Source organism: Acromyrmex echinatior, chromosome 1 (genome assembly GCF_024713525.1).
Source record: "Acromyrmex echinatior isolate Ae372 chromosome 1, ASM2471352v2, whole genome shotgun sequence".
In the NCBI taxonomy this organism is placed as follows: Eukaryota; Metazoa; Arthropoda; class Insecta; order Hymenoptera; family Formicidae; genus Acromyrmex; species Acromyrmex echinatior.
This window is the reverse complement of record NC_141852.1, coordinates 12,402,120-12,422,645: the sequence shown is the minus strand read 5'-3', so window position 1 is coordinate 12,422,645 and position 20,526 is coordinate 12,402,120. Positions and strand designations below refer to the sequence as shown.

The window sequence follows — 20,526 nt, the reverse complement described above, 5'->3', positions numbered from 1 at the left end:
CTTGATTAAATTTTTGTTACGAAAAATTCGATTGAATCAGTTAAAACAGTCGTCGGTGGAAGGAAAGTTTGCGGAGTGTTTGATGTATAAAATTTGCAATAAAATTTGTCAAACATTCGTGAAGGTGAAATTTTTGTCTGTTTATTGCTAATATAAATACTATTCTTTTACAAATTGAATTGGCCTAACGACGTCTCGTAACATGCATAAAAAATATCGGCTAGCCGAGTCTAGTGACGGAATAATGCTATCGTTAATGAACAATGTACAAAGACGCCGAGAGAGCGAACGATGAAGAAGACGAAGAAGGCAAATTCAAAATACCTTCCCGTCCCCTTTTTCGTCGACGTATTCGCCGGAGATCTGATCTGTCGGTGATCGTCGTCAGAATTCGGCGCCAACATGCGCGCAACGACACGTCGCGCGTCGTGTCGATTATCTAATTGTACACTTACAGTTAAAAACGAGAGCTACACTTGTACCACATATGTAGAATTGGATCGACTGATTAATAACAGAGATCGACCTCTTTCACTCCCGCAGCGGATAAGTGTCCCACAAGAATTTCAATTTTTGCACGTTTAATTGAAGAGTACGATCCAAATTGCTGTAAAACCGAGGAGACGAATCCGATAAAAGGATTCGAAGGCAAGCATCGAATTAAGTACCTAACTGACATCGACAATTGTATTTTCTAACGTTCGACGACGAGTTCCACTTTATTTCTTACGCCATAACTAAAATAAATATAATTGTGCAATATAATCGTAACCGTAACAGTGCCTAAATATTGTCAATCGCTGCCTCCTTTCATATACAATTACAATTTAGGATGACAGGAGGCGGGACGAGAGTCCAATTTATCAGAATTGTACGCTCGAGTCACGCATACAGAAACATCACTAGCAGAAGTCAAACTCTCACGAGACACAATAAATATATGTTATATATTTATTTTAATCGAGTCTGAATTTCGAAAAATAAATCGCGAGCTACGAGAATATTTTTTTCACTGCACTATTAATTCACTGATTGATCCATGGATAATCTGCTTGAAATTTCAGCACCTGGCGGAAAGAGAAAACGCAGAGATATCTCGAAAACATCTTACCGACATCGCAAGACTTTTGCGCGTTGTCTCACCAGGACGAGCTTCAAGTCAAATCACTATTTTTCCTCTGCAAAACTACGATGATCCTGTGCGTGGCTGTTGCTGCGTATAAAATCCGAAAGGTCGTGATTCCGCCAACGACATTGAGGATGATGACGATGACGATGATGAAGATAACAGTGTCGAATTCGCGGCTGCGACTGAAGATGACGATGAAGATGAGGTACCAGTCACCGACATGCCAGGACGCTTCTGCGACGATGAAGATGCTTTTTGCTGATTGACACCTGCGACTGTTTGATGAGATCTGATGGGTACTGGTAACGGCCGTTGGACCTTCTTACTATGATGATGACCAGGGGTGCGATAGCCCTGATGTCCAGGCCCAGTTGGTCGTAATCGAGGCCGACCAGGACCGCGACGTATCCCTGCAGCTCCACTGCGTCCCGATAGAGATATCAAACTGCCAACTGGACCTAATGGACCAACCGTGCTGGGACCATCCCCGTCCACAGGATCGGAAATCGCAGGCGTCCCTAGGACATAAAAAAGTACGCGTTTTGTTCGAGGAGATTCTACTGATAACGTTGCCGTTGCGGCAATAGCTACTCGTTTCGATAGCTCGATAAAAATACCGTTTTTTTTACTGTGGAATATGATAAAATTACACACATATATACATTGTATGTATCTACGCGTAGATTTGTGATTTTTATTAGATTTTTTTTTAATTCAATCAAAATCCAATTCATTAATTTGTCTCACTGCAGACATCTTACATTGTCGCGTCAAAAACGAGAAAAATACATACAAGAAATTCTATCAATTAAAATGTGTTTTTTAAATAAAAAACAACATTTGCAATCAATAAATTTGTAAAATATAACGAAAGCTCTCCATGTGTTTCAGTAATCAATAACTGTATATTTAAAATTAAATTATGCTTAACAAAACGGAAGTTTTACGACAGCTGTCGAGTTGAGATAAATATAATTTTATTTTATTCTGAAATAAAAGAAGCAAACGCTACAACCGGAAATAATGATAATTTTCGCCAATCAATACATTCGAATCTTCTTGTTATAATGATGATACATTTCATTATGATAACCATAAAATGGATACATCTTAACAGCCGTAGTCGTTAAAATATGCTAATCTTACGGTTATCACAATCGGTCTTATAATCAAAAAATGTATTGATGGACGACTTTTAGTCATGACAACCGTAGCTGTTTTTTTTTTGTGAGAGTTTTCGATTATATTTCAAATGCAAATACTCTATCAAATGCAAATATCGTTTTATTGAAAAATAAATTTTAATATTTTGCACGAATTTTCATTATGTGTTTTTTCGCTTCTATTATCAATCTGAAGATTTGTAATGAATGGTCATAAGTTTGAAAATTACTAAAATTATTCAACAATAACTTTTAATAACAACAAAATAGTTCATATTTAAAAGATGTGCTTCGAGATTTATAGAGAGAACAAAAACGTATGTTAATAGCAATAATTAAATGTCAAGGTGAATGCAATGTTTACGATTACGGCGAAGCAGATGCACGGACATCACGATACTGAATTTAATATTGACTGGTTCGACCAGTTAATTGGTTATTCATCGGTTATTCTGTGATCAAAAATGAAAGAGAGGACATACTCAAGACTCGTGGACTACGAGGTGTTAACTAGTTAGCAAAGGAGCGAAACGGACAAATTATCACTCATAAGTTAAATACCATGGGAAAAAATATCAATTGTATACGTTTGTACAACATCTTACACAATTAACAAATATTCCCAAGGAAACAGAAAAAAATTCCCACGAGTAACGAAGAGTACATTTTTCTTAGAAATACAAAATACGTATATCCAATACTCGAGTTTCCAATTCTCGAGATTTTTAAATAAGCAGGCGAAGTACGATGCCCAAATACGTATTATTTGAGCATCGTGAGAGAATGTCATTGTTGCGTTCTTTGATATAACGTGTTAAACCACGTAACAAACGTTTGAAAAGCATCCCACGAAAGATCCTATCTCGTGCTTTTCACGAGTCGAGTCGATCGAGTTCTCGAGCACAGTAATTCGGGGAAATTTTTCCGAAGGGAAGTGATGCACGTGAAAACGAATAACGCCCTCATCTCGTAGATATCTTGTATTTTGTCCATTTCGTCTTTATCTCGCTGCTTCGTTGGCATTCAGAAGCACGTACCTGATCACTCGAGGAGCTGTTCCTCTTCAGCCACTACAGTCTAAGAGGACACTTAACGAAATGGACGAGGAATGGAAAACGTGAAAATGCACGGCTGTCTCTATAAAGCTGCCGACTCTCGTATTCGCAAGCGATAATGCACCTTGAAAATTCCATGCGTGAACCGTATTGTCTGGGAAGAGAAGAAAAGACCCGAAGACGCTTCGTAAGAATCTGAGTTGGCAATCTTCAAATGTCGAGTATAAGTCGGAATATAATGCTCCAATCGTCAGATATAAAAATGCATGTATGCGTTACATTGTATTTGTAATGTAAAAGTATGAACAAAAGTTATTGCTCGAAATATTATTTTTTATAATCATTAAGCTGTAAAAAATAAAGTTCGATTCTCGATAAATAATGTCTGACTAGCAAATTTCAAAGTTGCGTGAACAGCTTTGATGAAAATAAAAATCCAACTGGTGTCTTTCTGCATTAAACAGATTCATAAAACTGGCTATTACATGCCAGTACGGCATGTATAAAACTCGCTATCTAAAGTAAAGGTAATTTAATAGAAATTTCCATAATTTAGTTTATAACTTGCATTATAGTCAAATTAAATTGTAAACTATGTTATAACTTTATAGTTAATGTATACATGCACAAGATAGAACTGGATGCAAAGATAAAACTTTCGAGATAAATAAAGAACCGGAGATATTCTACAAAATGACCAAGTTATATCTTTACCTAATTCTATTCTGCTGCGTTATTCTATTCTACCATCCTATTCTACCATTACATTATCTCGTGCGATAAAACCATCTTCATATATATATTTTATCTCCTATTCGTGTCTGACTAGTCTAAAAGACTTGAAGAAAAAGCTTGAGATTAAAATACGGGATAATTATTTAAGATTACAAGATCTTACAAATCTTTCCGCTCATTAAATTCAGTTAAGTGAAATAATTAATTATATGCACTCTGAACTCTATTTTATATAGGATAATATTAAATATATGCAAATTAAAATCTAATTTATTTCCTTGTTTCATACGTTTATTTTTGGTATTTTATTGGTTTAAAACAAAGATCCATCACAAATCGCCTATAATAAAATCTATAAATTCTTACACAAATATGTAACTTTATATTTCAAGTAAGTATTAATAAATTTTATTTTTAATTTACAATTTTTTCAGACTATCCTCATGTGTTAATATTAATAATTGTAACTACTGTTTAATTGTAAATAAAACAAGAAAAAATATTCGAGAATGCTTTCCACATGGCGATACGAAAATATATTCGAGAAGATAGACAGACGAGATGACACAGTAAGGTACGGTAAGGCACGGCACGAATCGACAATATTCAACCCCTTAGGGTCTGTGTAATTCTGTACCCTATAGATTGTCCCTTTTTTTTTATTTGACTTCGCGATATGACAAGGGAAATTAGATGTCGGGATTATGCAACTGAAATACAACTGAAATTACAATTGCATTTGAAAATAATAGCTGACAAATTGAATAATCGATTGAAAAAATTAAAAATTCTTAATAAATATCACACAACAAATACATACTTCAATATATAAATAAATTAGTATAGATATATCATAGATTTATCATATTAAAAAAGAATGCTTGCATGAAAGAATGTTTAGCGCTGAATTAATCTAACTTTAATCTTTTGTGTTTATGCAAAACGTAGATTTTTTTAATTACACAATGTTATCTCGACAAAATTTAGAGCTTTCGATAATGCATCTTTCGAAAGGGCGATTATTAATTTGATAATAATTTTCTTCCTATAGTATGTCCAAAATTTATTCCATAATTAATCCATAATTAGCGGTTTATCGGTTAAAATAAGATATAACTTATAATCAATGGAAATAATGCTGAATGTATGTCGGTGAGAGCTCGTAACATTAACAGCTGGATCAAGCGCGCGCTGCATCTTGATAAGAAGATAACTTAGTGAATAAAAGGACGACGCTACAGGGAGGGACAGAAAAGCATGTAAAAAGGGCGGTAACGAAGAAGACGAAGAAAATGACGATGACAAAGGCAAAAAAAGAAGAGAAAGGAGAAAGAAGAGAGAGAGGAAGAGAGAGAAAAAGTACGCGCAAGTTCCAAAAACCTAAGAAGAGCATCGATCGCAGCTGTCGTCTTCGCTCCGCACCTGCTATTGTCCGCCTCGTCTTCCAGTCGACGACAAGTGAGAGAGACCGACCCCTTTCCTTTCGTATGTAGGTATAAGTAGCACGAGACGGAATGTGTTAATGTGCGTATGCACGCATGCATTCACGTGTATGTGTTGCTCACTACGTGTCCACGGTCCACGTGGCGTTGCGTGAGGTCGTCTTATCGGACATACGCACCGTATTCCTTTCTCTCTCTTTCTCTTTCTCTCTCATTCTGTTTTTCTCTAATTAGCACGAAAACGACAAGCACATAAGAGCGCTCGTTCAACGTTCTTACGGTCTCGAGTTTGGTTCATACGAGGAAATTAATTTCATCAGTTTCGTTAAAAATTCGTTGCTTTTAATATGACAATTTTGGTTATATTTATTTTTTGATAAAACGAAGATTTTATCGTAAATGTAATATGTATCAAAAACAGCATCGTATATGTCAATTACTGTTTCTATCCAATATTATAATAACATTGTTATTATGAAATAAAAAGATTTTAAATGCTTCACGTTTTAATAATAATTGGAATTGTATATCGTTCGTACGACTTGATCTGTTTGAAATCGTTACGTATTTCCGATGACTGGCAGATTTCTAGGACACCCTTATCTCACAATACACTTGCGTCGTGCAACAAATGTTTCAGCTAAGCTTTCCCCACAGGACTAAGCTCAGTGTAAGCCCTGAATTCATCGTTTATAAAACGTGTCTCCGAATGAGTCACGAAAAAAGGGGAGAGGCGAATGTCTCTAAGGGTGCTCCGTGGAGAAACGCCAACTGTTACCCCCTCGACACTCGTGGGTGCACATGTGCTCGCGAGGGAATTTCAATACTGGGGGTCGCGATGGACCCACGAGCATTCTTCTCGCGAACCGCAAAGTCCCCTGAGAACCCGGGCAAGTGCCTGGGCGAAAGATAGCATCGAGGGTGTAAAAGAGGAGCGGGGGTGAGGAGAATCTCCGACGTACGAAAAAGCCAGTCTGGATTAACGGTATATCGATTGACACGGTCGCATTCGTGAAAGTCCTTTCTCGCGACTGAACGCTTTCATTTCGCGGTGTCCTTTTATTTTTATCCATTGTCCAACGTCATATTAATAACATTGATATTAATTATGATTATTTTCCTTTTTGCACATTATAAACATTTCTATCTGATATACAATTAGTCTCGATAAAGCTATAAACAAGAGAGATTGCAATAACTGCACAGATGTATAATATTAGGTGTTGGAATTAATTCGTAGCGTTTTTTAATGAAAGAATGTTATTTATTTCACATGAGCATTAAAAAATACATTAATGAAAGTACTTCCCATCACTTGTAAAACGCTACGAATTAATTCCAACACCTAATATATATACGTTAACAAAACCGACAGATTGAATTATGTGATTATATTTGTTAAACATTTATAAATCACATAACTGTGGTGCTTGCGTAGATAATCAAAACATAAACATTAATAAACAACAGAATAATTATTCTCTCAAATGATAAATCATAAATTATTATAATCATTAATATTTATCGCGTTGAAAGAGAAATTAATTTTACTTATATTGTTTTGGTAAAATATCCATTTCTATTATTTACGTGATATTTATTTATTTATCCTCATAAATTCTCTAATAAATATTAAGAAAGTTTAAGGCAATTACTCAAAAACAAGTACTTACAGTGCCGCAATACTTCATTAGAGCATCCGCCTCCATCATTCGGTGACATCGCTGTCGATAAAGGTTCTATATTTGAAACCTTCGACGATGGATGCATTAAAAGCAGTCCTCTTCCTTTACCGCCAATTGGTCCTCCTCTACGAGAACCTCGCGGTCGACCGCGTTTACTCGCACCACGTACGGATTGTCGCATTCGCGCATTCGTACCCATGCCGAAAGCAAAATGTCCAAGTCGGGCGATTTTAGCTGGAGATTCTCCAAATTGGTGGAGATTGCCTCGAGGCTGTCCATGAGGGTCGTTACCAGAGACCGTCACCGGACCGTCTACATCGACCACGAGTCCCTCGTTGCTCGTTTCATCCTGTAAGGAAAAATCAAAGTATCAAAGTATCAATATCAAGGATCATATAACGCTATTACATATAGATGGTGACACAAAAGACAAGAAAATGCTTTTAAAATATATTTGTCATCACACAAGATACTTTTTCAAATTAATTTTGTTTTAAATATGTTGTTTTGAATACTTGATACTAAATAAATAATAATTATTAATACACACAAAAAATATAAAAATGCCAAAATATTAATATATAAAAATATGTATTGTAAATAAAAATAGAAAATTTTCAACGCTAATCTTGTTCGATATAGAAACGTACTTCTGACTTGGCCGGGCTGGTCGGTGTGCTGTAATTATCTATATTTTCTAGCTGTTGATGATGATTGTTCTGGTGCTGCGATTGAATCAGACTGGTAGCCGGTTTAGCTTCATTAAGATTAACGTAAATCATATCGTTGTTTTTGTCGCCATTAGCGTCTGCGTGACATGGCTTCTTTGCATCGTTCTGAAAAATAAAAGTTGCAGTGCAAAATGTAATTGAGACAAATGAGTTATCCGAATTAATTTTAATCAAAATGTGTATAATTAACAAATTTTAATCTGATCCATATTCTGGATTAATATTATCAAACTTGTCGAGCAATTATGAGTTTGACAAGTAGAATTAATTGTTGAATAAAATAATCAAAGATACTAGTAAATTCGACTGTAAACCGATAATATAAGTATTAGAAAAATAAGAAATAAAAAGACAAAAATAGTAGTGGAAAAAAGTAATAGTTAAAGAAAATGATGAAAAAAGATGAAAAAGAATCTTTGCGACACGATCGATAGCGGTATAAGGGCGCCGGGCTCACCTTGACCGGAAGCGCGGTTAACTTCCTCTTCCGGTCCCTCTCCTTGTGCTGTAAGTTCGACTCGAGGCGAACTTCCTCCGCTCGTTGCTGCTTTCTCTCCTCGCTTCGTTGACTGTCTGAAATATACGAACGTATGGACTTGTACTATACGCGGAGGACGCGGCGGTGTTCGTTACTTCGTTTCTTATTATTATTCCTTATTAGGCTATTAGCATAAGCTAACGAGCATAATGTAATCGCGGCCACCTCGACCGTCCACCTCCCCGTCTCGCTCCTCGGCTCATTTTCGACGCGTTTGTGCATACACGCGCGTCCTGCCGTGCGGATACGATAAGACCGTCGATAATGATGACTCGAGTATTCAACGACTTTTCAACGGATCATAGTTTTAGATATAGATCTTAATTCGTCACAAATTTTAATTTTAATGATGAATTTGTCAATTCAAAGGAAAAATATTCCTCAATATAGCGTCATATGTGTTCTTCGATTAATTTCATATGAACTTTATTTTGACAAAAAAGTCACAATTACCAAATAAAAATATCTAACTTACATTTCGCTTCGATTTCCTCATCGTCCAATAGCAGTGATACGACTTCTTTAGGTTTCAAAGTATCGGGCTTGAAATTTCCGCCGCTTATGACCATACGTTGAATCTGCATTGAAAACAATCTCTTTCTGTGCACATGTTGGTTATTTAACTTTAATACCTAAATACCATGATTTACAAAACGAACCTCGCTCTTTTCACGCGCTCTCTGTAAAATTCGTTCTTCGATGGTTCCTTTACATATTAATCGGTAGACCGTGACTTGTTTGGTCTGCCCCAGTCTGTGAGCGCGATCCATAGCTTGTTGGTCTACAGTAGGGTTCCAATCACTATCATAAAATATTACCTGCAAATAGGCATCGTTAATTGCAGTTACAGAGTTCAAACTATAATACATAATAGTTAACGTGTAAAATAATATGGATTACGCAATATTTTTTTAACGTAAATCAACTTATGCATTTCTTTCTTATAAATATGTAATATTATTATAAATTATTTTCAACGCTGTAATGTGAAATTAAACCATACATAAAATATGTAAAAAATAAATATAAATTATAAATAATTAAAAAAAATTCTTGCATAAATATATAATCACATAATAATATATATATATATATATATACATTTTAATTTCGTATTATATATAGGATTCTTTATTTCAGTTCATTTGTTTAAAACTACATAATCATATCATTCAGATTAATATGGTTAAAAAGCTTTAAAAAAATTAAAATTCATGAAAAAAGATCTTACTTTAACAGACGAAGTTATCAAATATCAGGAAAAAATTTTTAAATAAAATATCAGTAAGAAAATTAATTACATTTTTTGAGTCTAATAGACCCAAATATATCAAATAACAGAGTTAAGATAAAGGAGGATGTTAAAAAGAAGCCGATTTTTGCCCATAAAGATGTAAGTAAAAGGAATAGCGTTTTTTATAGATTTCGACTTTCTGAATATGACAATATTGAAAATTGAGTATGAATGTGATACATTTGAACAAATTTAATTATTTCAATATTCTTACTTATTTTTTAAAGCGTTCTCCAAGTTGTCACGAACTTTTTAATAATTTTATCATATTCAGGAAGTCAAAATCTACAAAAACACTATTTCTTTTACTTACATTCTTTTAGACAAAAATCGGACCTTTTTTAATATCCTCCAACAAAGGGCAAATTTTTGCCTGAAAAAATGTAAATAAAAAAAAAAGTGTTTTTTTATAGATTTTGACTTCCTGAATATGATAAAATAATTAACAAGTTTGTGGCACTTAGGGAACATCTTGAAAAGTAAGTAAGAATATTGAAATATATGCTCAATTTTTCAATTTTTCCTTATCGATCCCCAACTTTTTATTAATATTATCGCATTCAGGAAGTCAAAATCTACAAAAAACGCTATTCTTTTTATTTACATCTTTATGAGCAAAAATCAGCTTCTTTTTAATATCCTCCTTTATAAATAGCTTATAATATAATGTGCAATCGTGCAGTTACAATTTATATAATTCATTGCAATATTGAATCAAGCATGTAACATGCCGCGATAGATTTGTTAAATTGATGACAGAAGATCGAACGTTATGGACTATCTCGTGATATCTTTATACACGAAAGTAATATTCTGTAATGCAAAATTTTTTTCGTGTCTCTTTCTTTTTGTAAGATATAGAAAATATATTTTATCGTGTACAACATATATTTTTAAATGTAAAATCAATTTATGCACTTCTTTCTTATATATATATATATATATTAGGTGTTGGAATTAATTCGTAGCGTTTTTTAATGAAAGAATGTTATTTATTTCACATGAGCATTAAAAAATACATTAATGAAAGTACTTCCCATCACTTGTAAAACGCTACGAATTAATTCCAACACCTAATATATATATATATATATATATATATATATATATAAGAAAGAAGTGCATAAATTGATTTTATATATTTTATATATATATATATATATATATATATATATATATAATATCATTAGAAATTATTTTAAACGCTGTAATATAAAATTAAACCATACATAATTAAAATATATATAATTAATATATATAATTAAAATACACAAAATATATTTTATCGTGTATAATGCATGAAATTTGTAGTAAAAACAATATTAAATGTATATTTCAAATTTAACAAAGATCTACTCATGAATTAATGTTTATAATCAAAGAGAATAGAAACTAAAAGTAACAAGTAAGCAAATATATAAAGCAAGGAGAATTACTAACCGTGTCTGCCGCAGTGAGATTGATTCCCAGGCCGCCAGCCCTAGTACTGAGTAGAAAGACGAAGATATCCGCTCTGAAACAATCCTACAGATTAAACCAAGTCGAGAAATAAAGACATCATTAGACGTGTATATGTAAATTAATTTGAGATCTCGGCGTATCTTCGAAGGATATCCAGAATAAAATCCTCCTTGGCACACAATCACAAGATTTCATTCGATCAATCATATTTTTTCACTCTTTTTATTATCCCCCTCTTCTATTTTCGTTTATTTTCAAGTGTATAGAATTAAAATATAATATGCACAAATAAGTTATTATTGAATAAGGAATCAACATAAATTATACAAAAGGAAAGAGATATTCTAACATTTTGTTTGTTACTCAATAGCAACGTAAAAATATAATTATTCGAAGATTTAAATGATACTTAAGAACAGAAATTATAATAATCAAAACATACGTTATCCAATAATAGTCTAATAGATAAGAGTTTTGTAGCTGTCATGCATTTGAACGTGCAGCTGTCTGCAAGATGGAGACGATTCGGCAATTAATTCGCGTATTAGTTATGCGCGGCTGAACTATACAGGACATGAGATCTCAGGATCGCGCTTTAAGTATGCAACTGAATACTGTTACACTTATAGGAAGACGTAATCTAATCAGCGTGGCGCAACTGTTAAAAGTAACGTATTTTTATTAATAGACAACTGATGCTAAAATCAATTTAAATAAAAAAATTTTAAACAAAAATAATCTGTACTTGTATTATCGGAAAATTTAAATATATTATCAAATTCTTTGGCAATATTGTAATAACAATAAATATACATATGTAAAATTATTGCAATAAAATGAAGTAATCACCTTTTTTGAAAATCTGCCACCATGTCCCGACGATCTGAGATTTTTGACGATCCATCTAATCTCATAAATGTATGTTTTCTATGATACATATATTCCTACAAGAAATTTCCCTAATAATAAAGCAGTTACATGATAACAGTTACATGATAGGTAAGTGAAACGCACCTCTAGCAAGTCGATCATTTTTGTCATTTGAGAATAGATCAGTACCCTATGACCTTGTTCTTTCAGACGCCGTAAAAGACTGTCCAGTACAGAAAGTTTACCAGCATCTGTCACTAACGTTTGTTTATCTAAAATAATTTAATTTATATTTAACATCTATTAATTAATAGAATCGTAAATAATCATACTACTACGTTAGTATTAGTAATACGTAAATACGTAAAAACGTGTTAGTATATTTGATTTATATGATAGTACAGTCTTCTCAATATACAAAAGCTATATGTTTCGCGAGTTATCTTCGTATCCAAAAATCCATTATTAAAACGCCAAAAAACTACCTTTTAGACTAATGATGGATCTGGACACAGAGATAAACCACGAAAAGTTACTGTATAGAAAGTAATCTTAAAGCCTCAAAAATATTATTTTGAATATACCTGGTACAATGATATGTGACCATCCATTAATAGGAGCACACGCAGATAATCCACCTTGCGGCTGATAACAAAACGTAGACATTGTTTGGCTGGCACGAATACCCAATTTTTCTTCAGAAAGTGCTCGTTCACAACCGAGCCAAAGTAATCTTTGACCGAACGGACCACCACATTCCTCGTGCCTCTTCCAGGCACATGCTGCGGAACTATTACTGACGTATAATTTTCGTGGACTAGCTTGAACCTGCAATTAAAGAACATAGATTAAATACATCATTCTTTGTTTCTGTATATATAACGTTGGCAAAATTGTATCAACCTTGGGATTATTATCGCAAACAAAGGCAGGAATCGTTGTTTGTTGGCAATATCGCATTACAGGTTGTCGTGGATGATGAGGATGTTCAGGAAGCAAAGCCAATTTCGAATCTTCCGTTTGATCTATTTTACCAGTGGGTAATATCCTTTGTAACTAAAGATATATTATATTATATATAATTTATTTTTATTATATAAATATTATTGTATTTTTGAATCTACGTGTATATACGTTATATAATATAAAATGTAATTACTTTTAATAGCTGATTGGCTTTTTTACTACTACGTAGTATTCTGTGAGCGACAGTTTCTGGCATTGAATGTATCGTATGATTGGTATGTGTATAGAAAGCTTCGCCTTCGATTATCTTACTGGTAAAAATTATGTCTTGTAACGTTGTCGACAAATCGTCAAATTTTTTGGATAAATAAAACATTTGATTTGTAGATGTTCTCGATCTGTTATCGACGTGCCAATTTTCCCAGTATTGCACCATTCTTAATCTTCTTTCCATAAACGTTATCAAACATAATCTATTCATACGAAAGATAAAAATTAAAAAGATTGAAATTAAAATAAAATGACTCATCAATTATATTTCTAACTTGATATTTACATACCTAAATAAAGTACCAGCGATAAACGTTTTGTTCATTTCCATTGGAGATAGATCAATAAATCTACTAAATGAAAATGTATTTTCGCGCGAATCTTCGTTGCAGTGAAGAGCACGGTGAATATATTCTGCGGTAAATATAAACAACCTATTGTACAACAGATGATCTTTGGATGGAAATGCTAGATGCAAAAGTCCTTCATTATACAATAAAGCAGGCATATTATAAAATTCAGTGTTCATAAAAAATGGCGATTTAGCGTCTCTACGTTCAAAGAGTTCTGGATGGTTGCAGACCTGTAATTAATATATTCGCTTGTAGTAACTAGATTAAGATATCGAAATTACGATAACTATAATAGTTATAATAAATTTATTATTATATATAAATCATAAATAGTACTATAAATTTTAATAGAAACACATGTAATAATAGTACCTTTCGGAACTGCATGACTAGATTCATTAGATTGGAAGTAAAGTTTTTATCATTGGATGCAGTGTCCCCTCCGCCCACTGTATAATGCAGCAAATCCTCTATTCGAATTTTTTTCTTCAGTGCTACAAATAAAATAGATATACCAAATGTTAAACATCTAATAACAACTAATAATCATAAAAATAAAATCAAGATACCTGAATAAAGTAACTTTTGACGAGTTGTAAGTGGACAATATACCATTACTTCAATCTTATCGGATAATTCATTTTCTACATCCTTTTTTATTCTTCGTAACATAAAAGGTTTTAAAATCATATGAAGTCTCGATAAGTGCTCTGTAGCATAAAATTTACAAATATTTTTTAATTAATATATAATCACTTCGCGTTTGACATGGTTTATTCAAAATTACCCACTTTCGTCTATTCCTGTTTTATTTTCTGCATGACTTTCAATATCTTTGGAAAACCACTCGTTAAATTCATCGTGCGAATCGAATAATGTAGGCATAATAAAATGTAATAACGCCCATAGTTCTGCCATGCTATTTTGTATAGGCGTACCACTAAGCAATAATCTATTACGACAACTAAATCCCAATAACAATTTCCATCTCATGCTGTTAAAATGATTAAAATGTACTAATTAGAAAGAAATTATGCAATTGTTATAAAATAATAATTAAAAAAAAATAACATACCTGCTCGTGCTTTTTATAGCTTGTGCTTCATCCAAGATCATATACTGCCATTTTATTCTATTAAAATATTTATAATCCGTAATTACTAATTGATAACTTGTTATTACTACATGGAAAGAAGCTTCCTTTGTGTGTAAATCCTTAGTATCCCAAAATTGTCTGAGTATTTTACGTTCTTGAGGATTACCCCAGTATGGAACTACTTTAAATACTGGCACAAATCTTGCCATTTCTTGTTGCCAGTTATGTAATGTTGAAGCAGGTGATATAATTAAAAATGGTCCCCAAACAGCTAAAATTAATTGCACATTTATTTGGTCAAGTTATTTCTCGCAAAAATTCAACACAGTGCATATCAAATAATAATTGAAATCATTAAGTTTAATTTTTATAAATGCTTACAATATCTCTCGGCAACGTGACATAAAAATGCTATGGATTGTACAGTTTTTCCCAGACCCATCTCATCAGCTAGTATTCCACTAATACCCTAAAATAATTAACAAATTAACAAAATTATATTTATATAACAAAAATATTATATGATCCTAATAATATAATGTACATACATAGTTACAATATGTACATATATATACATAAGTCACAAACCTGGTCATACAAATTTGCCAACCAATTCATTCCTTTTAATTGATAACCTTTCAGATTTCCCTTAAAAATTGAAGGTTGTGGATGCTCCAAATTCTCAGGCGTATCACTGAGACGCAATTCTTGAGATGCAGCAGCTGTATCAAATTGTTTGGTCCTGGCCTTTTCATTGTTAAATGCTTCAGTAGCATTTCTCTTTGCTTTTTGTTTCATGATTTCACTACACATTTAATAAATATATGCTTTTATTGTAAATGTAACATAAATGATTAAGATTGACTTTTTTAATCACATTCAACAATCATTAAAATAATTATCTTTAAAATTTATGTAAAAAAATTATATATTTAATTCAAATACCTATCATAATCATCAATGCCAATAAGTCTGGGATTCTTTTCTTCATCTAATTGATTCAAGATTCTTAATTGTTCCTCTGTCGACGCTTTATCTATTTTTCGCGACATAAAATGAGCATACAATTCTGTCTGGGTAATAAGAAAATTTAATTTCCTTTGCTGACGTTTTGCCTAAAATAAGAGCAATATAAAAACATTCGAAAAAATAAACATTAGAAAATGTATCCTTTTATATATTCTAATATTCTCTTACTTCAATAAGTTCTACATCCATTTTACGTTGTTCTTCAGCTTCTTTCTCTAACCTTCTTTTAGTTTCCCGTTCGACTCGGTCATAACGTTTCCAGTAAGTCTGCATTTCTCTTGTCAAACGTTTTGCCCGCCAGATAGTATCCTTCATATTTCTCTGCGACTGAAAGAGATAAATATATATAGTATGTACGATTAATAATTTTAAGTAATAAGTATTAATCTAAGTATTAATATACTCACTTGCATGGCTTTTTGCCTCCAATATTTCATACAATGCTGCGCTACTTTCTTACAACTTATTAGCATTTCCTTATGATTATTGGTTTTCGCCCTTTGTACTTTTCCTAGTTCTTTTTTAGACATCATCACCCATATTTTTCTTCTTCTCATTGTCATCACTTCAACACTCTTAGTATTATGTTTTTTCCTACCTCTACCTCGAGGTTGATGACGCATGATAGCTTCCAATTCAGATTCATCTAACTCTTCTTCTCTGGGAATTGATTTATCCCATTCTCCCTCCAGATATTCCCCTTTCTAAAAATAAAGCATATAATATTTCATAAAAAGGAAATAAAACGTATGTCAATATAAATGTAATATAAAATTTAGTACATACACGATATTCCTCAGATGCGCAGTGACGATTAATTTTTTCCTTCTTGATTTTCATAATTTTTTTTTCTGGCTTTTTCTCTTTCTTCTTTTTATTTCCCACAATTAACTTTTGATGCTCTAAAAATCTATCGTAAGTGGATAATAAACCCGCACTATAATATTGATATTGTATATTCTGAAAATAACAATACTTTATAAATAAAAGAAATAAGAATAGGCTAATAAACCAAGTCAGTTCCAAATTCTTAATTCTATATTGTAAATTAAAATATAGTAAGAATATTGCAAACAATTCAACCTGTAACAAAGTTAAAGCCATATGCTATATAACAAAAACATAGTAATATACAAAATAAAATATAAGTAAAAATAAATAAAAACAAGTAATTGAAAATCGCACGCATAAAGTAAAAAGATAATATCGTTATGAAATTGTCATAATATCAAATTATAAATTGTTAGTGGAATCCTCAGGATACAAAAATATTAAACGGCAACATTCTTTGAAAAAATAAGAAAAATAAGTATGTGTAGTTTAGGGATGTAATTTTATAATACATAAATATATATTTTATAATATCCTGAATTATTTGCATTATTAAATATACAAAGTTTAACTATAATATGATCCTTACTTCTGGTTTTTGATAAAAACGACCTTGATATTTTTTTCGTAATATGTGAAACTTCAACATCTCTTGAAAATCTTCTTCTGTGATTTGACTATCTGTGTCAGAACCTGATGCAGAACTATCAGAGGAATCACTTAAAAGAATATCTTGCAACCAACGTCTTTCTTCTCCTACACTAGACATATTGTACAGCCTTAATTTATTGATTCTTGCTTCTAAAAAAATAATTTATGTTATGAAAACATTAATTAAATGATTTAATAAAATTAAAATCAATGTTATATGCCAACCTTCTTTTCGCGTGGGTACATTATCAAGATAAGCATCTGAACCATCAGAAGATTCCGATGAGACAGACTTGTCATCTTCACTGAAAAATAGAGACAAAATATTCATATTACTGTATCCATAGTACTAATTTATGATGTATTATTAATATATTACAAGTTAAAAAGACAAGAATATACTTAACAGTTAATAAATATATTAGTACCTAGCTTGTTCTTGAAAAAGATTATCGATTTGCTTTAAGAAAGGCTGTACATTCAAGCTGCGTTCCAGTCTCTGCAGATGCAAAGGCGCAGCCATCTCAGCTTCTAGCTTCATCGTGTTTGCTCTATCAGACATTACCCGTCTATGAGAAACCTAACAATCTGTAACAATATACGATAAATAAAAAAGGACCTTAGCAATTTAGAAAATAAAATAATTTTATTTATACCTATAAACTATCAATCTCTACAAATCTTTCAATAACATGCAAAAATAAATCTTTCATTAATGCTTGCAAATTAAAAAATGATACTTGATCGTTTTACTAAGATAGTGAATATATATATATATAATAATAAACATACAAGTTTTAGCAGTATAGTGCAAGTTTTTCCCTCCCAAAAATTGTAAAAACCCAATAAGATAACGTTGAAAAGCCTTGCAGGCTGTAATGAAAATAATGAAAACGAGTGTTACACGAGGATACGTGGGATATCGACATAATCTACCGGGATGGAAAAAGGAAAACGTGCATGTTCCCAACAGCAAACCACGGAGAACGCTTCTCAGCTGGGCTACCGTTATCGTACTTTGGGGATTCTCGTGTTTCTAGCAGCGGATGACGCATATTACGGGCGTGGAACTGGCATGCGGGATCGTGCGCGGCTAATTTCATTATATAAGGCGAGTGACACGTCGTATCGGGAGCTGGTGCGGTTATAATTCGGCTAAATATCTCGCCAACGGCTTTTGCTTTCACCTTATGTTTTGGTTATAAGACGGCCCCGCTTATTTCGCACGCGTAACAAAGTCTACTACCGGAATGCGATTTCCTCTATTCACAGCGGGATCAGATACATCGGTCGGAGGGGAATACATGATAGAAGGAAGCCTAGAGAACGCAGACATTTGGTGTGCCATTAAAGCGGGGCAGGGATAGGGCATATTGCTCGCTACCATTTTTGTTTTCAGTAGGTGGCGCTGGTGACGCCCGTACGCGCAGCTCCTGGCGGATCTCGTTTCTCGATACTCCTCTCGGTATCCACCTGTGTGCATGTTATACATACAATTTCGAATTACGGTCCAAATCTCGAGCCGTTTTCTAGTATATGCCGCGATGAACGTTTATCTCACGCAAATGCGCGATCCAAGATTCTCGCGTTGCCCCAAAAACGCGCGACTTTGGAAAATTTATATTATGTAAAGATAGGGAAACATTGGTGAAAAAGAGATAGCGAAGCAATTTCGATATATCGACAACGCGTTAATTTCTTCTGCCGTTTTCTTTATCATAATCGAATACAAAATATATCCCGTTTCGTTGATGCAATAAAATTATTGCATGCGTTATTTTTCAATCTTTAAACGCACGATTTTTATGTAATAAAAGATCTGTTAGCGTTGCTTGCACTTTTTGCACTCAGCATTTTCATCTTTTCTCTCTTCAATGCCTGAATATATTTATCTCTTTTTAAGCGTTTTTGTTGGGGATTTTAAGCAACGGAGATAATGCTTTTTCATGCTGTCACTCGACGGTCATTTTCGGCGTTAAAATAATATAAATGATAGAAATTAAAATGATAAAAATTGATGAATATCAAGGAATATCAATTTTGATCACGCGACCTATTTTGATGCTAAAAATGAGCGTCAGCATGAAAAAGCACCTATAGACATAGATAACGTAACATGTACAGTGTCTGTAAAAAAAACTATGTTGATTCATGTATGTATTCCTGTAGAAATTTTAAAATTCTTACAAAGGCGTAAGGCTGGCGTCCAATGAGCGGAAATTTACAGTGGAACGGAACAGCGCGACCAATCACAACTCTGCAATCATTACTCTGATATGATCATTACTCTTATCTTTCTTTTCTGAGATTGTGATTGGTCTCGAACTCCCTAAATTACGAATAAATTGCAGAAATTACATTTAAGGATTTTTTCTAGAAAAATCAATAAACAATTTGAGGTCAGCTCGAGCATCAATAATTAGGCCTGTTCATTTTGGCTAAACTTTTGCACCAATTCATCTTTCTTCCTTTTCTCTCCAGGAAGAAAGAAGAGGAAGAAAGATGAACTGGTGTAAAAGTTCAGCCAAAAAGAACAAGCCTATTAAAACACGTATCGCCTTTATTCACCATTTGCTTTCAGTGCAATTCGCAATTTCGGTAAAATACCTGAAAATAATTCGAGAGAAGCGCCACATTTTTCCATATTTTCCACGAAACTCTTCAAGTAATCACGCTTCTTCGTATTCAGCCGAGTAATCACGATCCCGAAGAATTCGGAAGTTCGAATCGCGCTACTACGTGAGTAGTATACTTCCGTTTATGCGCGTCGCGCGCGTTCTAGCCTCGAACCCGCACCGGAAGTGTTCCCCATCAACTGTAAAAGTAACCTATTTCACCGATAAACGTCGTCAAGTTATTTTAACAGTATCGCGAAGCATCCGTAAAGATCCTCGGATTTTATCCGAGTCGAATTACGTCGATCGACCGAGCGACTGAATCCCGCGTAAAAGCGAATGACCCACAGAGTACAGGGGTGGGGGAAGAGTAAATCGTTCGATGGAATCTTGTATCATCCTTTTTCGAATTACTTTACAGAATATACCTGCACACATTTCCGCTGTACACGCTGCATCATCGTTTCGACGAGAAAGTTCTGTGCTCTGTCCAAGGCCAGACGAATTCTTTCTCTCGGCCGTTGCGTGAGTTGCGTCGTTGGTGGGGAGAAGGGAAGGGGAGGGGGAGGGGAAGTAGCACCGCCACCAATACGGTACGTCTGGCGTCGAGGC

General features: G+C 33.3%; 1 protein-coding gene across 7 annotated transcripts; it reads right to left on the bottom strand.

The window, feature by feature from the left end:
- Positions 1-119: 119 nt before the first annotated feature.
- Ino80 (chromatin-remodeling ATPase INO80) lies at positions 120-20,482 on the bottom strand. Of its 7 annotated transcripts, none has more exons than XM_011057389.2 (28): positions 20,343-20,482; positions 18,684-18,772; positions 17,728-17,887; positions 17,525-17,604; positions 17,238-17,449; positions 16,604-16,777; positions 16,225-16,521; positions 15,986-16,144; positions 15,734-15,903; positions 15,377-15,593; positions 15,170-15,257; positions 14,768-15,059; positions 14,484-14,686; positions 14,262-14,402; positions 14,065-14,186; positions 13,630-13,922; positions 13,263-13,542; positions 13,007-13,159; positions 12,688-12,931; positions 12,248-12,375; positions 12,083-12,177; positions 11,213-11,285; positions 9,138-9,296; positions 8,954-9,056; positions 8,398-8,513; positions 7,860-8,045; positions 7,198-7,558; positions 120-1,647 (listed from the first exon to the last, which is right to left on the bottom strand). In XM_011057389.2, the coding sequence occupies exons 3-28, from the start codon at positions 17,859-17,861 to the stop codon at positions 1,187-1,189; spliced, it is 4,941 nt and encodes a 1,646-aa protein (XP_011055691.1). In that variant the 5' UTR covers positions 17,862-17,887; positions 18,684-18,772; positions 20,343-20,482; the 3' UTR covers positions 120-1,186. The 7 variants fall into 7 exon arrangements, with proteins under 7 accessions (XP_011055691.1, XP_087270464.1, XP_011055692.1 ...); XM_087414338.1 differs by lacking the exons at positions 18,684-18,772; positions 20,343-20,482 and adding exons at positions 18,092-18,172; positions 18,487-18,677; XM_011057390.2 differs by lacking the exon at positions 18,684-18,772.
- Positions 20,483-20,526: the final 44 nt, after the last annotated feature.